This window comes from Myxocyprinus asiaticus, chromosome 36 (genome assembly GCF_019703515.2).
Source record: "Myxocyprinus asiaticus isolate MX2 ecotype Aquarium Trade chromosome 36, UBuf_Myxa_2, whole genome shotgun sequence".
NCBI lineage: Eukaryota > Metazoa > Chordata > Actinopteri > Cypriniformes > Catostomidae > Myxocyprinus > Myxocyprinus asiaticus.
Genome location: NC_059379.1, coordinates 22,614,583 through 22,629,741, shown reverse-complemented (window position 1 = coordinate 22,629,741; position 15,159 = coordinate 22,614,583). Strand labels below are relative to the sequence as shown.

Here is a 15,159-nt window from a genome sequence, read left to right as displayed (position 1 = left end):
CGCGCATGATTCAATGCGCCACAATTTGAATGACAGCTGCACTAGCCAATCACTGACAACTATTGGAAGGCATGAGCCAATGGTGAGACAAGAGTGGAGAGACTGGTCCATCCATGAATGAGGAAGTAAACAAAGGTGTTTTAATGATTTAGTTCCGCCTTAGCATGTTCAGTTTTGCAAGTATCCACCTTTTTCCTCAATTCTAGGCTCTATATTTGGTTGGTTTCACAAGAACTTGGGAAACAAATTCAAGAAATTGACATTATACCCTCTGTACTTAGTGACCACAGAATAATTTACATAGTAGTTGACTTGAGGGACATGGGAATAGGAGATCTGGTTTTAATTACTAGAAATTAAATAATGTTCTCCTTGAAGATGATCACTTTAAAAACAATGCTAAACTTATTATAAAGAGTTGTTATAGTAAAGCCAAAGTTTCTAATCTCTTTGGAAAACATTGGGAAATTATGAAATATTACATTAGAAAATTAGCTATTAGAAGGGCGAAAGGAGTTAGCTAAGATTAGAAAAAAAAAAAAAAGAAAAAAAAAAAGAGGAAAACATAATTCATTTTTATGAAAAGCAAACTATATGTGATAGGAATAAAAATCTATTAACCAAATTACAATTGGAGTTAGATAATATTTATGAACATAAAGCAAAAGGGGCATTTATAAGATCAAGAAGAAAATGGTTGGAGGAGGGGGAGAAAAATTATAAATATTTATTTAATCTAGAGAAGAGAAAGGCTGAGAATTCCAATATAAAGAAACTTAATATTAATAACTCTCTCACAACAGATCCCAAACATATTGCTAACTTCATTGCAAACTTTTATGGACAATTACACTCCAAAAACTGCAGTATTAAAGAAGGTTCTTGGTTTCTAAATTCACTTAAGGAATATGCGACAATTATTGATGTGGATTCTAAAAGTGTATGTGATCAGGACATAACACTTAAAAAAAACAATAAATCAACCAGCAATTATGGGTTAAATTGTGAATTTTATAAGAGATTCCAAGAGGATTTTTCAGAATTTCTTCTCTATGTATTTCAAGAAATATTGAAACATGAGAAACTGCTTCCAACCATGTCACAAGGTTTAATTACACTAATTCCAAAACCAGGGAAATATTTACTTAGACAATTGGAGGCCTAAATTTGACACCAAATTACTTAAATGGTTGCAGAAAGACTGAAATTAATATTAGACAATAATTAAAATTATAGATAATTGTCAGTCAGGTTTTATACATGGAAGATATATAGGCAATAATATTCGATTGATCTTAGATTTAATAGATTATAACTTTCTAAGTAATGATAATAGCTATATCCTTTTTATAGATTACTATAAAGCATTTGATACTCTAAACCATACATTTCTACTTAAAACTTTGAGTTTTTTAGGCTTTGGCAATAATTTTATTCGTGCAATTCAAATACTATTCAATAACTGTAATAGCTCTATTAAATTACCCTTTGGGACCACCCCTAAATTTAATATAAGCAGAGGAGTCAAGTAAGGTGATCCAATATCTCCTTTATTATTCTTGATGGTCATGCAAGTAATGTGTCTCCATATTAAAGTTAATACATTTCAAGGCATTCAGATATTTGATCATGAAATTAAATGTTCCCAACTGGCAGATGATACAGCTATATTTCTAAAAAATTAAAAAGAATTCAAATTGGCTTTTGAGTGTCTCCATGAATTTTCTTTAGTATCTGGGTTAAACATAAATATTAAGAAATGTGAATTATTTGCTCTCAAAAGCAGACCTGATAATTTGTCTGAACTCTGTGGTATACCAATTAAGGACCAAATCTCTTATTTGGGTATTAAAATTTGTAAAGAAAAACAAATTAAAATTAATAAACAATATATATATATAAAAAATACAAAATAAAAAACATTTGATTCCTGGTTAATGAGGGATTTGTCCAGAGATGGGAGGGTATTACTAACAAAGTCACAAGGCTTATCAAGACTAATGTATACTGCAATGGCTGAGTTCCAAAATCCCTAATTAATCAGGTAAATAAAAACTTATATAATTTCATTTGGAGGAATAAGCCTCACTTTCTGAATTAAAAAACTCTCTGTAATCCAGTTAATCAAGGTGGGTTAAATGTACTCGATTTTGAAACATCCAACATTATACTCAAAGTCAAATGGATTCAAAATTACATTCGTTCAAGAGATGGTTTTACATCCCAAATATTATTTTAAGAAAGTTGGAGGCATTGACTTTCTTCTTAATTGTAACTTTGATGTCAGTAGACTTCCCATTAAATGATCTAATTTCCATAAACAGGTCTTACTATCATGGATGCTTATGTATAAGCACAACTTTTCCCCTCACAAATGTTTAATTTGGAACAATAAATACATTAAGCACAGAAATAAATCTTTTTTTTTTTTTTCTTTTTTTTTCATTTGGCTTAAAAAATATATTTTATTGGTGACACAACTATTTAACAGCAATGGTAACTTACTTACACACTCTGAATTCTTTAGAAAATATTCCTTCCCAGTATCTATTAAGGAAATTATGACTGTGATTGATGCTACCATTTTAATTTATTGAATTATTAAAATATAACATTGTTTCAAGACCAAATGTTGACTTTACTGTTAAGTTGGAAGGTATAAGTATTACAGATTAAAAAATTAATAACAGTTATCTTAGAAAATCTGTCAAAATTGTGCAGGTCCATCAGCCAAATGTTTTTGAAATGCACAATTTCAAAATATTAATTGGGAAGAAACCTTTAAAATTGCAAGACGATATTGTGTGACCAATAAGATTCGTGAGGTAAGATTATTTACAGGATTTACCCTGTTAAACAAGTTATTGCAAGATTTAGGAAAGACGTTGATTTAAAATGTGCTTTTTGTAACATTGAAATTGATAGCATTGTACACCTCTTTTTTGACTGTATACAAAAATCTTCTGGTGTGATTTAGAATATTTTATTAAGATGAATACGGGTATTGTTATGCATTTAAGGAAAGAGGATGTTTTGTTTTATTTTGATAGTAAAATTGAACAAAGCATGGTATATTATATATTTATTATTGATTTATGGAATTTTTTTTATTCATAAATGTAAATGGTCATCACAGAAACCAAATTTCACACACTTCAAAACAGAAGTAAAGTATTTCTTTAATATGTTAACAGGAGTAAAAAACAGTAAAGCGCTAGAGTATTAACTTTTATAAAGCCTTAAATATCCCCTTTTGAATCTTAATGTTATATGCATTGTATATTGTATAATTTATAGCCTTTTGTATTCTGTATATTGTCGATATACCTTTTTGTAAGTATTATTATTATTATTATTATTATTTATATATATTTATTTCTTGTGCTTTCAGTTGGTTTGACTGTCATGTTATATTGATTAAAGCAATAAAAAAAAATAAAAAAAATAATAAAAAAAAATGTCCTCACTTCTCCGTGGGTGGGGTGCGCCATTACGGCGAGTGACTACCAGTATGATGCTCCGCACTTCTGTTTAGTAGTTGTAATCAGCTAGAGCACGTTACGAACAGTGGAGGCGCCAGAAGAATTTGTGCTGTTAAAGGGTGTCATAAAGCAACAGAAAGCTTCAAAAACTTCTCAAAAATGAGTGTTAAGGCCACAAACCAACAACAAGAGCAAAATGCCAGCTGAAGATGAGGGTTACCTCTCCCCCATCCCCCCTGGAAACTACACCCCTGGTTGCAAGTACCTAATTTCGCAGATAGTTTGTGTTATCAACAAGTATGTAAGTAAGTATTTAAATGTCAGCACAAGGAAAAGTACTTGCTCTGGCCCTTGCTCTGGATGAAGGCAAGGCTGAAGCATTATTTTTCATATTAATTTTGTGGTATTTCGGGAATATCATCTGGTACAGACATGAAAACTCAGAGACCAGCAAACTTTTCCATTGTTGCTCAGTCATTGTACAAGTAGGATGTGACGGTTGGTCGGTGTGGTATTTGTCCTGCCCCTTCTTCACTGTGATTGGATGGCTGGATAAAAAGTGACAGTGACAAGCACTGCGTTTTACCCAAAACTGAAAATTTTTCATATCTCGGCGACCAGAAAAAAACGCCAAGCGCTCAGTGCCTCGTCACGCTGCTGGCTTTTTTAAATACACGGTGCTCCCATTGCAAACAATTGCAAAAATACGCAGGCCTCAGGAAAAAAACGCTTTGGTGGACACAAGGCCATACAGTGCTTAAACGTCTTCAAGAAACCAGCGTTTCCTTCAGTACTTCAGTGGTCGAGTTGAACCGATCGGCGCCACAGCCAAAGAAACTACATTTCATGAACTTATAGTCAGTATTGAATCTAATGAGATATAACATGTAGTGTAAATAATGTAAATGTCAAGAAAACATGTTTTTCTGTTGCGTTGTCTTCCCTGCCTGATTCAAATCAGACACAAACCCGAGTGGAGTCTGATTCATTAACATATGAATCTTTAGCATTGGCTCTTTAAGTGAACCACTCTGACTCACAAACTCGCATGTTATAGAGGTTTGATTCATTATGACGAATCATTTAAATTAATTATTCAGAGTTGTTCCTGAATGAAAATCTGACTCACTGCATGTCTTTCAGAATCAGAATCAGAATCAGCTTTATTGCCAAGTATGCTTACACATACAAGGAATTTGTCTTGGTGACAGGAGCTTCCAGTGCACAAACAAGACTTTTAAAAAATATTAAAAAATTGAATCATAAATAAATATTGAAAATAAAATAAAGTATATATAGAATACGCAATAGACAATATATATATATATATATATATATATATATATATATATATATATATATATATATGTATATATACACACACACACATATACACGCACATATATACACATAAACACATACGTAGTGCAAATCTAAATACAAATTATATACAGTGCAAGGGAATGTAATGGCAGAAGAGGCTGGATGTGTTGGATAATATAAAAAGACTAAGCTGTATATTGCACATTAATTATTGCTCAATGGGGCAGTTTTAACTGTTCATGAGAAGGATAGCCTGAGGGAAAAAACTGTTCCTGTGCCTGACGGTTCTGGTGATCAGAACTCTGAAGCGTCGGCCGGAAGGCAACAGTTCAAAAAGGTAGTGGGCAGAGTGAGTGGGGTCCAGAGTGATTTTTCCAGCCTTTTTCCTCACTCTGAAAGTGTATAGTTCTTGAAGGGAGGGCAGAGGGCAACCAATAATCCTCTCAGCAGTCCGAACTGTCCTTTGTAGTCTTCTGATATCCGATTTCATAGCTGAACCAAACCAGACAGTTATAGAAGTGCAAATGACAGACTCAATGACTGCTGAGTAGAACTGTATCAGCAGTGCCTGTGGCAGGTTGAACTTCCTCAACTGGTGAAGGAAGTACAACCTCTGCTGGGCCTTTTTCACAATGGAGTCAATGTGGGCCTCCCACTTCAGGTCCAGTGAGATGGTAGTGCCCAGGAACCTGAATGACTCCACTGCTGCCACAGTGCTGTTTAGAATGGTGAGGTGGGACAGTGTTGGGTTGTTCCCCCTAAAGTCCACAATCATCTCCACTATTTTGAGGGAGAGGGAGAAAAGTAGTGGGGTGAGCACACATCCCTGGGGGGCACCAGTGCTGATTATACAGATGCTGGAAGTGAATTTCCCCTGTCTCACAATCTGCTGCTTGTCCGTCAGAAAGCTGGTAATCCACTGACAGATAGATGTGGGAACAGAGAGTTGGTGTAATTTATTCCGGAGAATAGCTGGCATGATGGTGTTGAAAGCCGAACTGAAGTCCACAAAAAGGATCCTTGCATATGTCCCTGGTCTGTTCAGATGTTGCAGGATATGATGCAATCCCATGTTGACTGCATCATCCACAGACCTGTTTGCTCGATAAGAAAATTGAAGGGGAACTAGAAAGGGTCCAGTGATGTCCTTCAGGTGGGCCAACACCAGTCTCTCAAATGACTTCATGACCACAGATGTCAGGGTGACAGTTCTGTAGTCATTAAGTCCTGTGATTTTTTTTTATTTTTTATTTTTTGGGACAGGAATGATGATTGAGCATTTGAAGCAGCATAGGACTTCACAATGCTCCAGTGATCTATTGAAAATCAGTGTGAAGATAGTGACAGATTGGTGTCTGCAGCCTCAAAAACATGTAGTTCGTCCGTTTTGTTAGGAAGAGAGCGGAGATTCGCTAGATGAATACTCGGCAGCACTATTTAAAGCCGCGCTGACGGAGCCTGACCAGTGCGCCTGCTCGTCTCCCTTGCCTGCGTCTCTTGAACAACACAGACGCACCTCCAACTAAAATGTCCAGCAAAACGTCTGAATATTCAAAAACAGGGAAAAGATTGTCTGGTATATGCTGTCGAATGTTCAGCAGTTCGTCTCTGGTAAAACTGACTGGAAAAAGATTATTAAACACAGGACAAACAAACAAAAACAACAAAACAATAGGAGCGCTTCACACCGAGGCGGCCATCTGCGGCACCATCATGATGATCAGGCCTTCTGATCAGTCATCTGACTTCAAATTAATCAAGAACTTTTATGTGTAGTTAAGGATTGTGATACTTATATAATGCCTTGTTTGTTGTTACAGGAGTTGGTGTTTACCAAGAGAGCACTGGAATGGACAAAGGGAGGTCTGGTGAAGAGAGTCTTACAGCTGCCCCCATCCCCAAGCAATCAAATGTAGATGACAACAGCTATACCTAAATCTAAAAAGTTTGCCTATGTTGGAACACAGTAGGAAGACCACATTTTTGAGGAGCATTGTTATATCAAGAGACAACACAGTGTGACTTGCATAAGCCAGTCAACACAGTGTGATGCATTCAAGCCCCCTACCCTGACAAATGACTCTGACTCAAATCTGTACACTGGGCTCCCACTCCACACATTTCATACCCTTGTAGCTGTTCTGCGTCCCCATGTGAATGTGTCTTACCAAACTGGAGTTGAACAACAAATCTTGCTCACACTAAAACTGATAGAAGATCTAGCCATACGATTTGGTATATCTGTGAGCCAAGTGAGCAGGATCATTTCTTGTTGGATTTACACCATGGCTGTGGTCTTGAAGGATCTGATACCATGGCTCCCCAAAGAAACCATAAAGGCCACAACACCAGAGGCATTTAAGCATTATTATCCCAATGTTACCTGTATCTTAGACTGCAGTGAAAATGAAATCCAGAAACCAAAGAACCTAGACTCAAGGTCTGAATTGTACAGCTACTACTATGCTTGCAACACTATCAACTATTTAGTGGCTATTGCACCTTGTGGCCTGGTAATGTTTATATCAGCAGCATATGGGGGCCACTGTAGTGACAAATTTATCACATGTGACTCTGGCATTTTTTAATACCTTAAACCAGGAGATGAAGTGATGGTGGAAAGGGGTTTTATGATAAGAGACTTGTTGTATGAAAGACAAGTCAACTTGATAATTCCTCACTTTGCCAACAAAACACAGCTGACAGAGGAAAAGGTCACATGCAGCCACAGAATTGCAAATGTGAGGATACATGTTGAACGTGCAATTAGGAGACTAAAAGTATACAAGGTGTTGTCACAAACATTGCCTATCACCTTTACATCAAAGATAGATAAAATTCTGCGTGTATGTGCAGCTTTAGTGAATCTGCGTGGTGACCAGATCCGTGAAGCAGATAAATAAATGCTCAGCCTGTTGCATGTAGTCAAATTTGTACATATGTGTATTTAATCACAATACATTAATTCTAAATGCATAACAATGTTTTTTCTATTTTCATGTACCATGTACATTTATACACAAATGAAATTAATGATCTGCAAAAACATACCATTTTAAAGTGCAAAACCTGTAAACAAAGAATTAATATCAAATAAATTCAAAAATTGTTTGGAAACATTGCCAGAACCTTTTTCCCTACCTGTCAGGAGGATCTGTACACTTTTTAAACTCTGTTAAGAGTCTTTGTTTGTACCAGTATTTTAAGCTTTTTTGACAATCTGCAGGTATTTGTCATTCAGTTTGAGTCGTCCAGCAAGGAATTAATCCACTACTCTAGGAAGCATCACAGAAAAGTAAAAGCCTCTGAGACGAGTAAACTGCTCAATTAAATACTCTGCATCATATGGTACGTTTATCAGAATGTGCTCCTTTGGAGACCAGACACGTACAAACCACACCTAATTGTATCTGTCTGTAGTAGCCCCTGACTCCATTCCTTTGTAATTCAGGCATGTAATTAGGGATAGGGCACTACTTCCAGAAGTTCAGAACAATTAATTATACCATCAGGGCTGGCTGACAGCCATGGCTCTGACAGGCTGACCCTGGTACCTGAGAGGGACACCTGTAGACCCTTCTCTACTAGAAGGTTTCGAGCTATTGGCTCTTTCTCACTCCCATACTTTGTAGCCGCATTACCCCGAAGGGTAGGGAAGAGATGCTCGCTCATGAATTTATCAGGATTTGTTGTTGCTCGTCCTGGTACACCTTTGGCTGAACTAGCAGCGATCCTTATCTGTTTTGCACTATGCCAAACCTCTGACAAACTCTGATTTTGTGTTTGAATCTCCAATTCAGCTGCCTGATCGATGTTGCATTTCTATGTATTTGCTATGCATTTCATTATTATGTATTTTACATTTATTGCAAGTCAAAGTCTCTCCATGTGGCTGGTGGAGCTTTTTTTTTAGTTCAGAGTGGCTTTGTGTCTAAAGAACTGACTGTCTCCATGAAGTCATGATGTGTGTCATAGCATGGTGTAGACAGATTATCTTACTTTTCTGAGTCTTTTCTGTTCAAGGTTTCTACTGGTCCCAGCATTCCATCTATGCTGCTCATCAGTGCAAGATACAGCTCTACCTCCGCTTTTAGGAATGTGAACTGCTGATGATTGTGACAAAGAATTCATCCAATTTTATTACTGTGTAAGCAATTATATGCTTCCGTGCTTTTATAATTTCTAAGTTCCTCGCCACCTACACCCTCAGACAAAACAAGATAATTGAATATGTCAACATGTGTGACTGCTGGCCAGAGTTTCATATCATCAAGCCAGGAGGTGGCACTGGCCAACTTCGATGGGTGAGGAACAGACAAAGTTAGGTTGTTTATGGTCTTTGCTAAATACTCTTGTCCGTGCTGCCACCGCAAACTAATGTTGCCATTGCTTGTTGACATTATTGATTTTGAAATGAAATAAAACTAATTACAACCTCCGTTTCAGAGCTGTCCAGGTAACTCAGTAATGTATGTAACTAAATCAAGCTGCGAACCGAAGTCTTGAGCGTCCTCCCTAGAAGCACACGCAAAGCATAATTGGTAATTTCGTGTTGCAGGAAAAGGTTATTAATAATCATATATAAAGTCTTTATTTATTAAATAGTTATCACACTCTTATGTGATAATAAAGTAAGTAATATATTAATACAAATTGCTTGGGCGAATGTTCAATGCTGATTCTGTAGTCGGCATGAAAACCATCATGCGTGTTTTTAAAGTTCGCCATCTAGTGTTTTGGGAATTAAGATGTTTCGGAGACGTATCTGTGCCAGAGCCCTTCTATCAATTTCGTCTCGTAGGTTAGCAAAGCAAAGCATAACGCGGCGGTCCCATTTAAATTCTATGGGTGGTACACTGGCGAGGAGACAAGAGGCTGTTGTTTATAATGGATGTCTATGGAGGAGATGCATCAGTGTGCTGAATAAACTGATTTTTAGAGGAAACAGCTTATCACTTTATGAACTGACCGCTAATCATCAACATGTTTTACACTAAACAGTCATTTTGGAATGAACTATGTGTGGAGTTTACTACCATAATATCGCTGCTTTTTAAGAGGACACGACAATTTTGCGACAGGTAGTTGTCAGTTTACGGCTCTCCCCATTCGTTTGAAAAGTATCCGCAAACAGTGACTTACTGTCGTAACACGTTAGTTTACTGTTACGGTCTTGCCAATGTTAAAAACGCGAGTTTGTTATTGAAGTATAGAAGATCTCTGTCTGTGCTGCCATTGGTCGGTCCCCCTAATGAATAAGCAATTTGTCATGACATCAAATATTTGACTCACTGTGACTAAGCGGAACAACACAAATGTCGTTTGCTTTTTCTTGAAAGAATTTAAACTCGCAATGAATGCGAGTTTTGTTTTTTGCCTATCTTGATTATCTTAAATGTGAGTCAGCAGAACTGTGAAGTCTGTTTTTTTCGAGTTAAGTAAGCGCGAGAGATTCAAGCTAATCTTTAGTTAGCTAGCCGTTGCGTCGGTTCTCTGCGGGTTCAGGTTTTTCTTAAGCTGTAACTATGGCTGATGACAGCTCCTATAACGTGAAGTTGTACATTTACGACATGTCAAAAGGACTGGCCCGTCAACTCAGTCCTATGATGCTGGGTGAGCTCTTCAGCTAGACGGCTAAAGTTGTTCAGGGAAGTTGGTGATGCTTATAGAACAGCGCTTCCTCTTCTTAAAGTCAAATTAAAAGAAGAAATTAAAAGTGTCTTGTACCTCTTTACTTTATTTAATGTCAATTTTCGCAAACTTTTTAAAAATTTCTGACTAAAATACTTCTGTACCTAAATTGACAGGAAGGCAACTCGAGGGAATATGGTGAGTATTTTTTTTTTTAACCTTTTTAGGAAACATGCTACATATTATCAGTCAGCAACACTTAGTTATCTAAACATATTACTTAGAGAAATGAAATGTATTTTACAAATGGAATAATAGGGTTCAAAACAGTGTTACTATGAGTGCAAACTTTAATACAGTGAAAAAGACACTCTATTAGCATAACATATATAAGCTGTAAGTGCCAGCTTTACATGTCATACATTCTGCTTCCCACGGATCTCGACCTGGACGAAAGCATGGGAATTTTTAGTGCAAATCCTCTGTAAATTTGCACTTTCGTTTGGGCATTGTTTCCACTCAGCTGTCATTTGCTGCTACTGTCAAGCAACTGTTTGATGCCGAACACAACAGCGCTTCGCGTGTTCGCGGAGAGATTGACAGGCAGGAATTTGGCCAATAGTTGCTGCAAGCCTCTTATAATTGACCAATTGGTGTGCGAGAAGGCGGGACTTACAAAGAGGGGTTAAAGCGATGCAAATATGCGCGCGCACACAATGAAGTATTAGACCAGATGTACATCATAATGCAACTAAAGCCGAATACCGGACATTTCCGCAAATTTTGAAATCCCGGCCGGACGATTTTTTAATTCCGAAAAAGAGGACGTATGGTCACCCTAAAAATGTAGGTCTAAATAGGAAATGCGCATTGATTATTTTAATGCATTGGTCTTTGTTTAATAAAGGCACACCTCTATAGTGGCTTATGGGGAAGAGTTTTTCTTTGGAGGAGTGGGCATTTCAAGTTGCCATCCGGTAAGAGATGATAAATTATTTTTCATGCATTAGATGTGTGCTGCAGCTCGTTTTTCAAGATATCTGAAAAGCGAAGATGGATAACTGAAAAATGTCACTATGGCCCTCTTCACACCTGTTATTAACATCCATCTCAGGTGATCCAATCACAAACAGACAGCGCTAAATACAGGTGCGAAAGGAATCCAAAACGTTTTGCGATCGTATTACTCAAACCTCATCGGGAGTTTGTCAGGGACGCATATGGCCACATTCCAGTTGTAGTGTGAACAGAAAATGTGTCCTGATGTGTCTCAGACAAAACAAACTAAAATTATGTCATCTTTGGTGGACTTTTAGCAAGGTTGTGAATAAAACAAGTTAAAAGTTGTTTAAAATAAAAAGTGTTTGTTTAACAACTAAAATGGACGCTGCTGAAAAAAAAAAAAAAAATGAGGGTCTCTTGATCTGGACACAAACAATCTGTCACAGCTATTCTCTTGTGATCAGATCACCCGACGGATGTTAATACCAGGGGCTGAAAAGGGCCAGTATCACATAAGTTAGAGTCATTAAATAAGGAATTGGGCCTAATGAATGTAACCCAGCATAATTATGAAATTTTCTCATGTTTCAGGGTGGCACAATTTTAGGCATGCCTGATTCCACTGTGGATCTTGGAAACACAGAAGTTCCTCGAGACCTCTTTCTTGAATATCTCTCTGCTCTCAGTGAGTCAACATATAGGTCAGTACTGTATCTGTGTTGTTGGATTCAACAGGAAACTGCAGTGATTTTTGAGATTCAGTTATGTTAAAGCCTCACAAATGCAAATCTGTACAGCCTACTCTGTCCAATACAGCTTCCCTCTCTTTCCTCAGACCTGACAAATACCACCTTTTTGAACACAACTGCAACAACTTCAGTTGCGAGGTGGCCCAGTTCTTAACTGGAGCTAAGATTCCCTCATACATCACTGACCTCCCATCTGAGGTGCTCGCAACGTAAGTCATAAATTGTTTATCTTTGCATCAAAGATGTTATTGATATTAGTAGTGTTATTAGTGCTACTAAAAACTGGATATAATGACACTATTTCCTTTCCATAGACCTTTTGGCCAAGCACTCCGTCCTTTTCTTGATTCCGTCACCATCACTCCATCTGGGAGCAATGGCATGAATGGATTTGGCCAGAGGTAGATCTGGTTGCATCTAAGAATTTAAAACTAAAACAGCCATGAAGCTTGTGCAGCAGATTTACAGGATTATTAGTTTAGCCATTGTGCTTTTTCAGTTAAAGAGAACAGTGTAAACAAATATCACATATTTTAAAACATGTCTTCCAGATTTCCTTCTCAGTGCCTAATAATAAGGTGATGGGAGTTTTTCCTCTTGAACTGTTTAATATTCCCTTCAGTGATATGCAGTGCAGACAGAAGGATCAGACACTGTTAGTTTGTTTATGACACATTGTTACCACTCAAGTTTTCAAATACAATTTAAAAATGTTAGCAAAAGTAACCAACAGTGAAATAGGAAAAGGTTATCTAAGGTATAAACCAAATCTAACAGTATATTTAATTAAATTGCAAGTAACATTACATTTTTTAGCATAAGCATCCAAAAGTAATGAATTGTCTGTTTACACTCATCTGTGGAATTTTGACTGACATCTTAAATTGATAAAATGTAGCCTAATGAAATTGTAGCAAGATTCCCTTTATCAGACTGCAGGTGTCTCTGCCCTACCTCAGTAAGATCTGTCATGCCTTGTGTTGATTTTAAGGGCTTTTATTTGTTAGTTTTGTGAAACTCAAGTACAGTTATCAGACATTGGTTAAATGCTAAACTTAAATGATTGAAAAATATGAATATTTATAAACAAACTGAAAAATAGTTCATTGGATGCACGTTATATAAAATATCCTATGGTTATTAATACTGATTTGAAGAATTGAATGTCATTTAGTGTTCTTTGTTTATGTGTAAAATAATTAGACAATTCATACTCCTTTATTGTTATTAGAGATCATGCACAACTCATTTTCAGATGTCACTTTTACCTCCTAGTCCTTTGCTTCCTTTGTACTTTGCTGATTGCTGATTATTGACTTTTGTGTTTTAACTGTTTATCTAAACCTTACCTTACTCAGAACTACCTAATATCAATCCTAGATTGCCTTGAATATATGCTCCAGAGGGTTTTAGAGGGTCACTGACATTACAGGAAGCACAATAACAAGCCAGAATTGTGTCATGAAGATTAGGCTAATGAATGCTTTATAAAATGTGTAAGTAACACCAGCACACATGGACCCAGAAGGACAGCTGTAATCTTGTGACTCATGTCTATTTTCTACATTTGTTACTCTGGGTGCAAATTTAAGAGGAGTGGGGCAGACCACACACATTAAATTGTTATATAACCAATATATAACCAGCAGTATACAGTATAAATTATAATCTCTCTAAATGGTCCAACGGTAAATTGTCTTAAATTTGTTAAGTCCATATAGGACCATTGTTATCCTATATCATCTTAGAGAGGGCCTAATGGATAAATTGCACTCACAGTGCCAATTAGCAGTTATTTTTTTATATTTAATCTGACCAATTTAAAAAATATGGGCACAATTTGTAACATGAGATTTTCAATGTAATAAACATTCATAGTATTACATTTCACAGTATGATTTGTTTATCAAGTTCAGGTTATGCTGCCTGACATGTCTTATTCTGTGCTTCTGTAAATATTAGTAAGAGCTCTTAATTACTTTCTTCCTCAAATAAAAGTAATGTGTCTGTATATAGAATCATAGCAACAAGTTTTAAATTCAGAAGGTCATGGCATTAAATGTTTCATTAGGGATTGTTTTCTCATTGTGTTTAAGTCATTTTAAATTGAAGAGTAGACCTCATTTCAGCGCCACACTGCTTAGATTAGATTGCTAAATACTCATTGAACAAAAAACAGTAGGTGGCAGTATGTGCTGCTTCATCTGTCAGTTAGTGACAGCAGTGTCATAGCTGAGACAATGGGTCTGGTCAGAAGATAAAAGTTATTTCCACATTCTGGTGGTTGGGAGCAGAAGTATTCAAGCCTTATAAGATACTTTTTGTAAAATTAGTTAAAAAGTAATGGAGAGCTGTTGAAAGTTGCATTTTTTAACTTTGAAGTGTTGCTATAAATGTGACTCTATGTTGTCCCTAGACATTTACATTTAGAGAACATATTAACGTATTGTGTTCCCTTCAATTTGTTCCTTACATTTTCTTTAGTTGGTCTTAAAAACCCTGGAAAATGATGTGTCCCTGCTTGAAAAAGAAATAGATATTTTGAAAGTATTTTTAAGAAGTGTTTTTGAATGTTTTGGTTCTTCGTTGTCAGTTGCATGACTTTAGTAATTCATTGACCTCCAAGTGGCACAAGAGAGCTGCATTTTGCTTGTTTCATGTGTAAATCATATTGGTTATCTAAATGTTGACTATGATTAAGTTACATATTTCAGCTTTTAATATACATATTTTACATATTTCAATCTAGTTCAAATTTTTCTAAGAAAAGTGAACAATTCCAAAAACACTAACTCCTATTAAAGTTTTTCATTGTTACAGTTTACTTAAATATTTACACAAAGATGAGCACAAGTACAACAGTCTGTACTTTTGAAGTTGCATTTGAAATGCATCATCTTGCTCACCTCTATTATCTTACAGGCTTTATACCTACCAGTGAATCTATGCTGATGACAAGTTAACTTAGGCAT

At 36.3% G+C, this 15,159-nt stretch overlaps 1 protein-coding gene across 1 annotated transcript; it reads left to right on the top strand.

The window, feature by feature from the left end:
• Positions 1-10,058: 10,058 nt before the first annotated feature.
• desi1b (desumoylating isopeptidase 1b) lies at positions 10,059-14,205 on the top strand. The gene is made up of 6 exons (XM_051674716.1): positions 10,059-10,418; positions 10,613-10,634; positions 11,344-11,413; positions 12,030-12,139; positions 12,274-12,396; positions 12,502-14,205. Exons 1-6 carry the CDS (start codon positions 10,331-10,333, stop codon positions 12,590-12,592), a joined length of 504 nt encoding a protein of 167 aa, XP_051530676.1. The 5' UTR covers positions 10,059-10,330; the 3' UTR covers positions 12,593-14,205.
• The last annotated feature ends 954 nt before the right edge of the window (positions 14,206-15,159 follow it).